General features: G+C 46.6%; 2 protein-coding genes across 2 annotated transcripts in view; one reads left to right on the top strand and one right to left on the bottom strand.

Annotated features, from left to right (window-relative positions):
- XRN2 (5'-3' exoribonuclease 2) overlaps positions 1-5628 on the top strand; it is an 88203-nt gene extending 82575 nt beyond the window's left edge. The window contains exons 29-30 of the mRNA XM_074949748.1: positions 401-545; positions 5073-5628. Coding sequence (XP_074805849.1) covers positions 401-545; positions 5073-5135 — 208 coding nt within the window. The 3' untranslated portion in view covers positions 5136-5628. The remainder of the gene's footprint in view (positions 1-400; positions 546-5072) is intronic.
- Positions 5629-12859: 7231 nt separating this feature from the next.
- NKX2-4 (NK2 homeobox 4) lies at positions 12860-14776 on the bottom strand. Its single transcript, XM_074947198.1, has 2 exons — positions 14392-14776; positions 12860-13515 (listed from the first exon to the last, which is right to left on the bottom strand). The coding sequence occupies exons 1-2, from the start codon at positions 14774-14776 to the stop codon at positions 12860-12862; spliced, it is 1041 nt and encodes a 346-aa protein (XP_074803299.1).
- Positions 14777-14982: the final 206 nt, after the last annotated feature.

The following is a 14982-nucleotide window of genomic DNA, read 5'->3' on the forward strand; positions in this document are numbered from 1 at the left end:
TTGGCAGTCACTTCAAACAGACTGGCAAACCTGTCTCTAAAATACAGGATGAGCAAAATCCTTCTAGGGAGTTCAAAAAATCCCTGACTCTGCAAAATTAAATTTGCATTCTTTCAAAAGCATCTGTTTCTTCTCCTTAGTATGTTTGAGAGTGAAGCAGTGTGTAAACATGGTCTGATAGTTAAAATTGTGCAGGGCTTCTTCCTTACAGAGTGTGGGCCAAATCATTTAGAGGCACTTGTAGCTCCCATGGATTGTAATATGGCTATGCAATTAACACAATAGATCTGTGCTTAAGCAAATCGAACCATTTATTTTACGTCTATAAGAAGTTGGGTTTTGTAATATGACGTGTTATATACATTAATAACATGCTATAATACACATGTTCTTTACACAGAAATTCTGGGGCTGCCCCTCTTCTATCTTGGAACCGCATGCTGCAATCCCAGGGTGCAGCATTCCAGCAAAATCAGTACCAAGGACTCGGTGGACCAATGAATTACCCCCACAGACCTGATGATCGAATGGATAGAGGAAGACAGGTAATAAAGCACTGTGTGATTGTACGTTGTTTTCTTCTGGGTCACTTGTGCAGTATCTGTGTTATGGGAAAAGGGAAAATACTCACCGCAAATGTTTCTGCCAAGTAAAATTTCCTGTTTTGTTTTAAATCTTAACGTGGTTCTGTTTTAGGGGTTTGTCTTTAACACATCCTCATAGGTGAATTGAAGGTCATATCAAACCCCTAAATTTAGAATATCTATAGTTAGAATTTTTTTCTTTTTGCTGAAAGATACTGATTTGACTTAGACTGGAAACTATTGGGCTACTAGACCCTAATAGCCAAAAGTGCGCATGTGTGTAGCTAGCTAGTCTTGGAAGGATTCAGTTTTCATTGGTAACTGTCGGTAACGGTTCATTTCACTGTAGACACACAAACAGATGAATAAAATATTTCCATCAGTGATGATCAAAACTTACAGCTAGGCAAAGAAAAAAAAATGCTGCTGGAGAGCTTTCTGGAGTTGGATTTAAAGGATATTTACTTTGTATATTTTTGACACGTAGTGACGACAGTTTATATCACTGGTTCTCAAACTTTTGTACTGGTGACCCCTTTCACATAGCAAGCCTCTGAGTGCGACCCCCCCCCCCTTATAAATTAAAAACACATTTTTATATATTTAACCCCATTATAAATGCTGGAGGCAAAGTGGGGTTTGGGGTGGAGGCTGACAGCTCGTGATCCCCCATGTAATAACCTCGCGACCCTCTGAGGGGTCCCGACCCCCAGTTTGAGAACCCCTGATTTATATTAAGTTATAAAACTTTAATTTTTTTGAATATAAACTCTGTCATTAAGTTGTATGAGTGCCCCATAATTTCCTTCAACTGTGAACATTTAAATTGATAAAAATGGGGAAAAAAGCTTAAATATCGTCAGTGTTCTGTTGAAATTATAAAAAAGCAAATTGAATTCTGCCAAGCCTCTCTCCCCTACACACTCACAGTCGCGCACACACACTAAAGTTACTTATTTAGATTTAAGTTAGCAAACATTAGAGAGTTCATATTCAAACCTGAGGTGGTCTTGCCATCATTTAAAAAGTACAATATAAATTTAATAAACAACCAAAAACGACAGCATATCGAACCCCTTCTCCCCACACATGCACACGTTCTCCATTTTCCCAATAAATGGGTAACACGCCAGGATGCACAGTTGTACTAGAAGCCTTGGGTACAGAAACTGTGGCATAGCACAGCAGTAAAATGCAGGAGTAATGTCCTGATTAAACTTCAGGCCGCTATTTGAGTATGACGCAGATGCTGCTTTTTGGAAACCAGAGCTTGTAGAGCTCAACTGGCAGGCAGGCTACCAAGTAGCAGCTGGAGAAGTAGTAAGGAAAAATTATCTCCCTCTTACCTGCTGGGTCCCTGTGCTGTTTTCTAACATGATGTGTAAGCAAAGGCGTGAGCCGTTAATAAGAATGGAAGTATACCTTTGCCTTATTTTCGTAGGGCCTGGCCCAGAAAAACTACTAGCAGCTAGCTCCCAAGGAAGGGAGCAGTTCTTCCCTTTTTGGTGTCTTCTGCTGCCCACCATGCACTAAAAATGCTGTGTGTGGCGCCCTTCCCTCCTCCACCCCACCCCCCCCCCCCCCATGTGACTGAAAGCTATGAAACTTGAAGATACTTTCCTCCTTATTTTTGTTAATTTTTAAAGTAGTTTCTCATACTCCCCCGCTCCCAGCTGTAGGATATGGTTATTATCAGAAGGATAAGTTCTGGCCTGTACCCCACATGCTGGATAACTACCCAATCTTCTTGTTCTTCCCATTTTATAAATATAAAATAAAACCCATTTAATTGGGAACCTGATAGTGATGAATCAGTTGCATTAAATCTGCCTTACACCACAGTAAAATTGAAGTAACTTCATTGGATTCAGTGTTATGCCAGTGTAAAACGAGTAATACAACGATGAGTCAATATCCATATCTGCATTGCTGGGATAATTGCTTGGATACAAACTTACATTTCAGTGTCTAATGATAAAATTATGCACTTAATTCTGAAAATTCCATTTCGTTAGCCTACAAGTCTATTCAATATGCAATATTGTTGGAGTGGTGTCAATCCCAGGATATTAGAGAGACAAGGTGGGTGAGGTAATATCTTTTATTGGATCAACTTGTATGTGCTAACCACTTATGCTAAACATCTGTTTGATCCTGTATTTAGCCGTGACTCTCTAAGTAGCTTCCCCAGACCTGAAGAAGAGCTCTGAGGCTCAGAAGTTTCTCTCACCAACAGAAGTTGGTCCAGTAAAAGATCTCACCCACCTTGTCTCTCTAATAAGCCTATTAAGAGCATTAGACAGTTGTCATTTAGTGCTTGCTAGTGTGAATTTTCTGCTATGGCTTTTTCGCCGCATCATGTTTCCCTTCTCTGTTACAGTGGGTCATTTTTACTTGAATGATGTATAAACGAGTTGATGACTTGTACTGTGGCTATTCTTTAAAGCAACTCATAACATATACACACACAGACGCATACCAGCATAATATACATTTGTGGGAGCCTCTGGTAAGCATGTTTAAATGGCTCATTTAAATAGCCCCATTTCAAGAAGATGTAATTTTTGTAATGAACATTTCAAATGTGGCATCAACCAAAGTGTGTGACAACAACGAAGCTGCTTTGGCCATCTCTGCCCTAGGGAAATTCTTGATAAATTTCCCACTGTAGCCAAGGCTGATTCAGCTGAATCAGTGATAGGAGCCCCCGGGGAGGCAGCCCTGCCAGCTGCCAACACCATTTCCATCCTCATGTCTCTTAGTTTTGCAGGATTACATGATGCTGAAACACCTGCAGCCAGCAGGTGATCTACCCTAGTGCTCCTAACTCTACACTAGTTCAGCTGAACCTGTATTAGCAACAGTGGGATCTTTCTCTGAACTAAGGACCTTTCTGACAAAACTTTAAAGATCAGTCTGGTAATGTCTTTAGCTCAAGCTGCTTCTCTGGTTTGGAGTATGGTAGGAAAGAAGTGGGCTTATCAGGTATAGGCCTGTTAGCAAAGTTTAAAATGCTCAGGAATGGCTGTGAAACTCTGCTGTAGACAAGCCATGTTTTAACAGTATTTGGCCTGTGTAGAGGAGATCAGATTGCATGGGTTCTAGCCTGGGGCACTGACTGGGCTGTCACATCTTTTAACATAGTGTGATTCTGTCTACACTGGTTTGTTAAACCATACCAGAACTTTCTTCATCTGCACCACACTTTTTAAGCATAATGGCTGAACTTTGCGAAAAGATGTGTATTGACAGGGTCAGTTCTGGAAATCTTTAATGGAATTACTCAAAATGTATCTTCACCAAGAAGCTTGAAAGCAAAGAATATATGCATAATTGCATCAGTCCACAATATGAGCAGTTGTGGTGGTGATTAAAAAAGGAATGAGGTATTCTCAGGGCTTGGGGGAGGGGAGAGCATTGAAATCAGGCTGGAAAATTGGATACTCATCCTCCCTCTGCAACTTTCCTTTGACCTCCTATGGTAAAGTTTGGGATTATTGGTAACAATGGTAGGCACCACATTTTCAGTTTGGAGGGAGATTCAAGTTGACTGTCGCTAAATTCCCCTCAGATAAGCTTATCACCATGAATCTGATATATTGGGTGTGGTAACTAAATTAAATACAAATTTATATCTAAAGCGGTAACCACTTTACTTGCAGTCTTTTGTACACTCAGTACTCAGTCAGTTGACATGCATTGCTATCATGTCACCTAGTATTTAAAATGCTCTTTAAAACAGAACTGATGCCTGCAAGAAGCCAGCACAACAGAAATGCATCTAACAAGAAAAGTCTCATGTATCTGGTTTTTGCTTTGGCAGAAGATCAGTTGTCTACAGCTAAAATATACAGACTTGTACTTTTATGTAAATGAAATCGAAATAAAGACAAAACACTGTATAAGTTAACCATAATGGGTAGGTTAAGATGAAGCCTAACTAGGATAGACGTATCATAGGTGTCAAAGCATTCCCTTACTGTGCATACTGAAGGTATTCTGCTTTGCACTGTTAGTGTAAAATGTGTGCGTACACGTGAGTGTCTATATATACATAATGGCAGAGCCTCGTTTACTTCATGGATTTACAAAGTTTGCTTTTCAAATCCTGCCCTTGTTTTCATTTTGCACCTTTTAAATTCCACTATTACTGAAAGCAAAAGGTTAGCAGTTACTTCTGCAGCTCAAATCACCCTCAGTGCTGCCTTTTGACTTTTTGCTTTCTCGTTTAGGATTATTAAATCTTTTCCAACACACATGGAAGTGTGAGGTTGGTGTTGTACAGAACTCACTCCTTGTGTAGAAGCTGAAGTGTGTGTATCCAGGAGAGCATTTGTAAACACTATTAAGAGATGTTTAGCTCTTTCTTTGGTATCTTTCTGTGTAAAGGCTGTATTGTTTCAGTTTTGCATGGAGTCTGAAGCTAGGCTAACTTGTTTACTGTGACAGTAATCCAGAAAATAAACCCTTGCTTTTGTTTGTTTGCAGGGATATGGCCCCGGGAGGCCCTACCCTTTGCCACCTCCCTCTGGAAGATACAACTGGAATTAGACTCTTGAAGTCTTCCGTCATCAAAACCTGTTTTTACAATAGCTGTGGAAATGAGGCATCTTTAAGAAATGTACTAGTAGTTTTTAAACTGCAGTATGTGTTTTAACTGTGTATATTTCTTACTGATAAGATTTTTTTGGAGGGGGGGGAAGGGTTTTTATGTTGCTTTGAAACTATACTGGAGAAGACGTAAAGCACTTACGTGCTTGAGAGAGACATTTCATGAAGTAGGAGTACTGTGCTGCCTTTCTTACTAGCTAAGCATAAATTGCATATGCCTGTCAATTGCAAATCAAAACATCCTTTAGTTCACAACATAAGAGCCCAAAAATAGACACTGATTTTTAAAGAATGCCTAGAAATAGGGTTTTATTAGCTGTGAAGGTAGGCACAGCAGGTAATCTAAAAAACACAATGTTTAAAGACACGCTTTTGTCCGTATTCTTTTTAATAACACTTCATTGATGTATTTGTCTCTCGACTTTGATTTCTGGACTTGTAAGTAAAAATGTTTCAACTTTTGTCTGGTGTGTTCTTGCTCTTTTATGCCTTTTACCTCGTAGAATATGAAATTAACAGATATTTTACAGAAAATCACGTTTTCATACAAAGGTTAACTAACCATTAGCTGGCTAGTATATGGGTGTATTTCTTAGTAATTTTCAAAGGGCTTTGTATTCAGTGTATTGAATATTGAAATATTCTGTTTTTACTTGACTGCCCTATGAAGTGGCGTTTGAAAATGTGCACTAGTATTAAGTGGCTTATGACTCTTTCTTCTGGAATATTTGTGTAGTTTTTATCTAAATGCATATGCACATCTTTCTTTGTTTGGTATTAATTAATAACTTGGAAAATCCTCCTATATAAACATCTGTATTTTTAAAAGACTCTAAACCTTTTAGTTTGCCCTTAAAAAAGTAAACAGTTCTCTGCTCCTAACATACACCATGCATCAGGTTAAGTAAACTATTTAAAAATGGATGCAATATCTCTAAGTATCTCATTTTATATTTTTCTTTAATACACACATGTATGTGTGCGTAACTGTAGCCTTTTGCTATGTAAGTATTTTTTAACTCTTACACAAGGTTATAAGAAATTGTCTCTCCTGGACCATCTGATATAGGCAGTTTAGCGGTGTTCTCCTTCAAGGGCACAAATGTTAATACTCAAATATCAGGAAAAAAGACCAGACCCACGTAACCTTGAGAGGAAGAAATCATGAACCTCGATTCATTTGCAAGTGATTGGGGATGGAGCAGAATACTTCATTGTGATTCAAAAAGTAGTCCTACTGTTAGAAACGGGTGTATGCCATCAGATTGCAGTGGCCTATGGTGCCTTACGTTAAAATGGTGCGTTGAACGGAACAGGAGCAGCAGTGAAACTGAATTTTCATACATCCAGGCATTCTTAAAGCACTCCCCCTGTGTATGGGTGTGTTTAACATCAAATCTAAACAAAATGTGTCTTTTGTTTATCCTTTTCAAATGTGACTGACAGCTAAAATCAAATGCCATAGAATAAACATCCTGCAAATGGAAACTGAATGCACCTTTGTACCTGGGCTTTGCATCTTTCACACCTAGTGTACGTCAGGAATTTCTGGCGTTTGTAGCAAATTATTGCAGTTGTGTGTACACTTACTTTCTGTTGTTTGTTCTGTGCATTGCAGCTTCTCTAACCCCTTCAGAAAAGTGTCATTATTTCCTGCGAAGCATAATTATTCAAATATATAATTCGATAGTGCAATTGGAGTATTGGTGTGACTTTCAGAAGGTCATTTATTTGGCATGTCCTTACAATTGCATGAACACATAGGGTTAGTGTGTGGGGTGAGTGCAAATGGCCAGTTGTCTGCAAGCATCAAAATTGTGAGTGCAGTTATTGTGCGGGCAGTTAGACATGCAGTTGCACACAGGCTGGGTTTGGCAAAGGAAGAGTGCATTCTTTAATAAGGATTTCAGGAGAGGGATGTAACTCAGATTTATTCCTGCCAAAATCAGCTTGACTTAGGGAAGAATAATTCCCTCCATTGCAGGAATTTCTGGGTGAGATTCCATATACTAGCTGTATAGTGCATGAGGTCCTCGAATCCGAATGGCCCCTTCTGCTCTGGCACCCTGCTGATGCTTAAAGAAGTAGGCTAACAGGTTAGCAGTACCAACTTTGGTGAAGGAAGAAGGGTTTGGAGAACTGGTTTTAGCACCATTTCAGGGCCGGAATCTTTCAGGATTACTTGCTCCTGAGGGGATGTTGAGAACAGATAGGAACATGTTTACACAGACTCCAACCACGGTCTGGCGTGTCTGTGGCTTAAAAAAAAAAAGTCCTTGGGAGGCGGTGGGAAAGACTTTCCTTTTCTCTGCAAGCGCTTGCTTATAATCGCTCATAACCCTGGGCCAGTCCTGGCATCATTAAAACCGCACCTTTCTCCCTGCATTTCCTTGTGTTGGTCTAGTTTCTAAACTTTCTGCTCCCAGCCTGGGGGGTGGGGAGAAAGACATTGATGGAGCCCCTGGGGTGGATCTTGAGGGAGCCTGCAGCAGGGAGGGGAAATGAGAGGCGGAGGGGACTCAGGAGGGAGGGGAGCTGGGCTTTGGAGAAACAAAGGGCTGCTCTTGCTCCCTCCTTCGAACAGCCCCTGGAGCTGTAGTGGGGACGCTGGTGCAGGGTCCAGTGTGGCCGAGGGCTGCCGGTCAACTTCCCTCCCTCAATGCTCCTGAGCCCCGTTTCTCACACCCCCCCCTCCATGGATTCACTGAAACAAAGGGAGCAGGTCCGTGCCCCAGGGCTTGGCCTTTCCCAGCCCATCTTTGCCTTGCTGGAGGGAATGGTTCTCAACCCGGCTGTCGGTCGGCCAAGGGGGACAGGGGCTTGGGGCTCTGGTGGGTTGACAGGCAGGTGACCCTTATCTACCGATTTCTCTGTCGGATCCTCACAAGAAACGCGCGGGGGGAGCAGCCCTGTGCAAAGCCGCCTTCATAAAACACAATGACCCCAGAGCCACTGAAATCAACCGGGAAAGCGCAACGGCATTGCCAGCTGGGCAGGAGCGGGCTGGTGTAAACCGGCGTTTTGATTTAGACGGAGCTTGACCGTTCACACCGGGCGGGGAAAGGCTCCACTGCAGGGCGCCCAGTACCTGCCTCGCTCCTCTAAAAACAGCGTTTGCTGCCATTTAATTATTTCCGCAAACGACCTGTTCTGGGGGAACCTCTCTGCGAGCGCAGCCTGGAGGAAATTCTCGCTGGGAACCCCCCCTGGGTGAGCCAGCGCCGATCGCCCTTGCCGGATGAAAACTCCCGGTGCCTGCGGCGGGCTTGGAATCGCATCCTCTCCTCGCCCAGCCCGAATGCAGGCCCCCGTGGCAGCCAGTGGGAGCCCTGCCACTGAGCTCACAGGCCTCTGGATTCCACCTGATGCCACGGTCTGGCGCGTCTGTGGCTAAAAAAAAGTCCTTTAAAGTGGGGACACTAGGCAGGACCAGTCCCTGGAGGCCGAGAGTGGGGGGGGGGGGGGGACTTTCCTTTTCTCTGCAGCCGGCTGCTCGCGATCGTTCATAACCCCTTGGCCAGGCCTGGCAGCAGCCCGGGTCCCCCTCGCCTGGCTGGGCACAGCACGTACCAACTAACCTACGTGTTGCCTCGGGGCACCCACGCGCTCTAGGCTATACCGCGTGGGGGGTAAGGCCAGAGCCAGGATGGACCCAAATCTCCCCGTGACTTCCTTACAGGAGGGGTAGCAAGCACAGGGCGTAAGAGCCGGCTGCGTCTCCCTTTCTGAAAGGGAAACAGAGACGGGGGCAGTAATTAGCAACGGAGCGGAACGTCCGGATCTCCAAATCCAGCGCTTGGCTTTTCACTCCCAATTCCCCTCTAGTCAGCTCCACCTGGGGCTTCGGTGCGACCAAACCAAGCTGAATTTCTGCCCGGCGTGGCTGGGGATTGCCTCGCCAAAAAAAAAAGGGGGGGTTAAAACACGCTAATCCGGCGCGAGGAGAGACTCAAAGCAAAGAGCCAGGTATGTAGCTCTGCCCTGGCCCCAAACGCGCACGGCACGCTCTGGAACGAAGAAGGGGGGTGGGATGGTTTTTTGGTTTGTTTCACGCCTACCTGCCCGCTCGCCGCCTTAGCCGCGTCGACTTCAAGGCTCTTCCCAGGGCTCGGAGCCGGCCGGACCTGCGGGGGTAGCCCAAGGAAGCCTTTCAGTCGCCGCTGGGCCACCCTAAACTTCCGGGGCGGGGGGGGGGGGGCTTTGTTCCTCTGAGACCCTTTCCCGCTTGGCTCTCGGTGAAGAGCCTTCTCCTCCTCTCCACTCAATGAGCTGCACCTCGTCCGCGCGTTTGTATTCGGACTACAGGCCTGGGAAGCCCCAGTTGCCAAAGGAACCCCGATGGCGACTGACCAGAAAATGCAGCTCAACGGCGGGGGAAGGCTGAAGCGTGGAGGCTGCAAACTTTGAGGCAGGCACACGTGTTCCCCGTATGGTACAAGGTGGGGGAGGTCAATCGCCGGGCCAACTTCTCTGGGCTCTGCAGAAGAGCCCTGTGTGGGAGCTCGAAAGCTTCCCCCTTTCGCCAGCAGAAGTTGGGCCAATAAACATATTACCTCGCCCACCTTTGTCTCTGCTAGAAAGCCCCCCACACACACACACACACTCAGGAATCGGATTCAATCATCTACATTTCAGGGATGATGGACGAGTAGTCTGCTCCATCTGTCTCCTCACCGAATCAGAATATGGTCGGTGTGTGTTTGGATGTATGTACACACACACACCCCGACCCAGAATTGATTTTCTTTTACATAAACCTATTTCCCCACTGTTACATGTCGAGAAAAGGTAATCGCTTTATATTTCCTTCTCATTTCACTGGAAGCTGCAAGCGAAACATTATGCGTGGTCAGCCCTATAGCACGGTGACAACGGATTGTTTCTTCCTGTCGTCTCTTTTCGCCATTATAATAAAGTCCTGACTTCTCTATTTTAACCGGGAAATGTTGAAGAAGGTCACATTCTCCTAAAGGTTTCAATCTGCTCCCTTTCTCCACACCATTGCTTGATGTCAACAAAGCTTTTTTGTTCCAAGAGGAAAAACTCAGGCTTGCAAAATGTTACTGATTATAATAGATCTGTATCTATCGAATCTGTTTCCCCAGATGTTGTTTAAACATGTATCTTCCTTCTCAAATAAATCATGAGTATCTTAAATTGAAATAGTACCCTCCGATATTAAACGATAAACTCTTAAACCAATTTTCAGTCCCGGAAACGAATTCGTACATTGACCAAAATAACAAGAATTTTCCATATCCTTTCACTGCATTCACAAGCAGACACCTTTATGTTATTTGCAAATCCTTCCAGTTATATGTATATTTCCACCCCAGAGACCATTCTATGGGTCGATAGTACCGGCCATTTATTCCTCTGACAGTTTGATTGTTTGCGTACCTCCGGAGGAATCCGAAAATTATTTCTTTTTGAAATATTCGAGATTAAATCACAAAATAACTTTCCCCAAATGTTTAAAAGTATCCCTTTGGCCGAACACTCATGGAGGATGTTATACCCAAATTATTTAAAGGGGGAGGGAGCGCGAAGCGGATTATAAAATCTCTTGGCTATAAATGTAGACCAAAAATATTGAAGGAAAAAAAGCAGATGATAAAAAATTCAGTTAAAATATTAGATCAAAAATATGTAAGCCAAACCACCCCTCCCCTCCGGCCCCCCCAAACATCCAAGCAGGTATAGAATAGTTCGATTAAAAATAGACCCAAAACATTCAGTAAAAACATCATAAACTCCAAAATCTCCCAAGTTGAGGTTATATCTCTTTGGTGGAGCATAGATTCCACTTATTTGTTCTGATAATTTATGAAGCACACCTGGTTACTGACATTCCATTTATTTGCATTAATTAAATAACACAAATTGCTTTGAGTGTATTTAACTCCAGTCGCGATTTATTTAATTAAATCATTCTGTACCTTGAGTTTCCGTATCGAACACCCAAAACACACTAGTGTCTAAATAAATAAAAGATCAAATAAACCCCCCTAAATAGACTTATAATGGAACCGAATCACCCTCACTTCTTAGAGAGAAGAAAATATTTATGGTTCTCTGAAGTGACAGGTAAAGATCAGCTTGGAACAGAAATTGCTGTATGAAGAGGCAAAAACCCTCTTTTGTACAATGAAAACGGAAGCAGAATTTTTTTGTGAGCGACCGCGATTTCTTATATTATGAAAAATTGCTGAAAAAGTCGACGGTTTATTGAGTTTGTATTTTTTTTTTTTTTTTTTGTATTCGGGAAGAGGCGGGAGGAAGAAAACACGGTGCTGTAATTTATTTTCCTTGTTAATTTCCTTGATTTTTAATTTTTGAAAGACTCAGCCTAGTACGTAGCATTCTGCCTCTCGGGTGTCCCTTTCGGGGGTCGGCCGCTGTCCCTGGCAGGTTCTGGACCTTCCTTCATTTCCCCCTCGTTCGGAGCTGTAGGGGCGCGGCTGGCAATGATTAAAGGCTTTCTACCAACAATATTTAGCTTCGGGTGACATTGTACTGGGATACCAAGAGCAGGGAACACACTTTGGGGGACTTTTTCTGGGTTTCTTTATTTCATCCGGTCTAGTTTAACCTAACCGGCAATCTTTCATGGTTGGGACGGGTCACATTTTACAGGCAGTGAGAGGGGTGGTTGGTTTGTCAACATACATCCAAGTACTTACTAAATAATAATAATTAATAATAACAACAACAATGCTTTTTTTGTTTTTTGTTTTTTTTAAATCTGAGCATCTAAGTTCAAAAGCTCTTCTGTAAAAATATCCTCAGCTGGTATGATACAAGTCTTTTTTCCTCCATCTGATTGTTACTTTCCCTGTCACATAAATGGCAGTAACTGTTCTCAGCTAGCACTGCTATGTGCCTCATCGACCTTGAGTTACAATTCAATTTACTTGCAATCAAATAATAATGAAATTGCACTTAAGGGGCACCCTGATAAAATTAATTCTGCCAGATAAGTTGCACTTCAAAAGCTTTATTGTTCGCGTTCAATTGGTTTATAAGATGGAGACACCAACCAACTGGGGGTTTTTGTGTTTTTAACTAGCCTTAAAAAAGAAAAATAAATAAATAAAAACCGGAGACTTGATGGCGGTAAACACGAAGCCTTGTCACTCTGCTGCGTCGCCTTTTAATTTTAATCGCACAGTGAACTAGAGCGACGGCCCAGACTCTGGAGTCAGGCGGTCATCAGGGAAGCCCTCACCTGTACCCGGGCAGCGGCCTCAGATATCCTCAAGCAAGGAGAGTTTTTTGCTTGTTTGCTTCCTTGCCTGTTTGACTTGTTCTTTCTCCCCTTCCCCTCCCCCTCCTCCCGCCCCCCCAAATGTGCAAGACTTTCCATCCGCCTTTTCAGCTACCCCCGCAGAAGTCCACACCAGGCGCGCCCCGTCCGCGGCAGCTTTGGCCGCTCTGGGCGGTGCACTTCGTTGCAATTCCCAGACAATCATCATCCTAATTCATGAATCATATAAAATAAAATCAACCACGACAGCGAGAGAGGAGGAAGGCGCGCAGATATTTCCCTCCAGGGACGGACTCACGGGGAAGAAAGCCGCAGGCGCGAGCACTGTTGGGGTGGGTGGCTGGGGGGGGGTGTTTGTAGCCCGCTCCCCAGGCAGTCCCAGGCAGCCCCCCCCGCGTTACCACGTCCTGCTGTAGAGCAGGTTGGGGTTGACCAGGCTGCTGCTGTAATCGAGGTTGGCTGTGTCCATCTGGGCCATGCCGCCGACCTGGCTGTGGAGGGAGGGGGGGCTGGGCGACATCTCCTCCAGCTCCGGGGCCTGGCTCAGCGAGCTGACCTGCTGGTGCGCGGCGCTGCTGGACGCCGGGAGCCCCCCGCTGGAGGCGCCCTGGGGCGCCGGCTGGTTGGGCGCCGCCGGGGTGCTGCTGGGGTTGCCCTGGCAGGGTTTCCCGTCCTTCACCAGCACCGGCACGGCCACCCGCCGCGGGGAGGGCTGCTGCTGGCACAGACCGGTCTCCTGCTGGAGCTGCGGCGTGGCCTTATCCTTCGCCTGCCGCTTCATCTTGTAGCGGTGGTTCTGGAACCAGATCTTGACCTGCGTCGGGGTGAGGTGGATCATGCTGGCCAGGTGCTCCCGCTCCGGCGCCGACAGGTACTTCTGCTGCTTAAACCGCCTCTCCAGCTCGTAGACCTGAGCCTGGGAGAACAGCACCCTCCTCTTCCGCCGGGGCGCCGCGTGGAGAGGGGCCATGGTCTTGGTCGCCTCGGCGATCCCGCTCAGGGTGCCCATGCCGGCCATGTTCATCCCGGCCGAGGGGCCCATGAACCTAGAGACTGAGCAGAGGGGAGGCTGAGAGCTAGGCCGGCCCGACGGGAGCCGCGAGCCCTGGCTCTGCCCTTGGCAGGGAGCAGGGCGGGCAGGTCAACCAAATGCGGGCGCAGGGCCAGCTGGGCCTGGGGCAGGGCTGGGGGGAGGACCTGCCCCCCAGCCACCGGGTCTGAAACCTCGGCTGGATCGCAAGGGCGTGGGGTGCATCAGGACAAGGGAAACAGCTGTATCTAATCCCCATACGGCGCTGTCTGTCTGTCCCACAGACCCCTGTCCGTCTAGCCCCAAACCCCTCTAATGATCTAAATGTCTAGCCTCATACACCCCATCTATCCATCCCTATACACATCTATCTATCTGTCTATCCCCACACTCACTTCATCCATCCATCTATCCATCCCCATAAAACATCTATCTCCACACACTCCATCCATGCATCCATTTATCCATGCATCCATCTATCCACCCCTAGACACATCTATCTATCTATCTATCTATCTATCTATCTATCTATCCCCCCCACACACTCCATCCATCCATCTCCATATCTATCTATCTCCACACACTCCATCCATTCATCTATCCACCCCTAGACACATCTATCTATCTATCTATCTATCCCCACACACACTCCATCCATCCCCATATCTATCTATCTCCACACACTCCATCTATCCATCTATTTATGTCCCGCTTCTCTGGTCAATGCCTACCTCGCGTGATCTGGGGTAAGGACCTGTGGCTTCCCCAAGACAAGAAAGTCTCAGCCCGGGGGCTGTGGAGTACCCAGAGCCTCCAACCTTCTGCCCTTCCTCCCTCCCGGCAGAGCCCCCCCCCCCCGCAGCCCAGTGTCCCCGGCTCCCCGCCTGCGCCCCACTTACTTGTGGAGTACCTGGGGTCCGGGTTGGCCCCGTACCAGCCGCTGGCGGCCGCCGCCGCGCTGTTCCGCATGCTGTCGGGGTAGGCGGGCAGCTCGCCCATGTTGCTGAGCCCCCCGTTGCAGTAGCCCCCCACGGCGCTGTGGGGGAACTGGGAGACGCCGTGGGGCATGTGATAGGCGCCGGCCGCCGCCCCGTTGTGGCCGCCCATGGCGTGTTGCTGCATGGCCGGGGCCGCCTGCGCGCCCTGCGCCTGGCGATAAGCCCCCAGCGGGGAGCCCAGGTGCCCGGCGCCCTCCAGCGCCCCGAACTTCTTGTAGCTCTCTTCCATGGGGCTCAGGATGTCGGTGACGGAGAAGGGCGTCGTGTGCTTGGGGCTCAGCGACATGGCTCGGCCGCCGGGCAGCGGGGGAGCTGGCGGGGGCTCAGCCCGGGGCGGCTGCCGGCTCCCCTCCGGCCGGCGGGCTGCGCCAAGAGAGGGGGGCTCCGGAGCGCGCCGGGGAGCCGAGCGCTCGCCGCGCAGGAGGCAGGAGGAGGGAGGCGAGCCCTGAGCTCTCTTATCTTGGGTTTATTTTAGTCCGGCGCCAGGTTTAC

The sequence above is a fragment of the Natator depressus genome, chromosome 3 (assembly GCF_965152275.1).
Source record: "Natator depressus isolate rNatDep1 chromosome 3, rNatDep2.hap1, whole genome shotgun sequence".
NCBI lineage: Eukaryota > Metazoa > Chordata > Testudines > Cheloniidae > Natator > Natator depressus.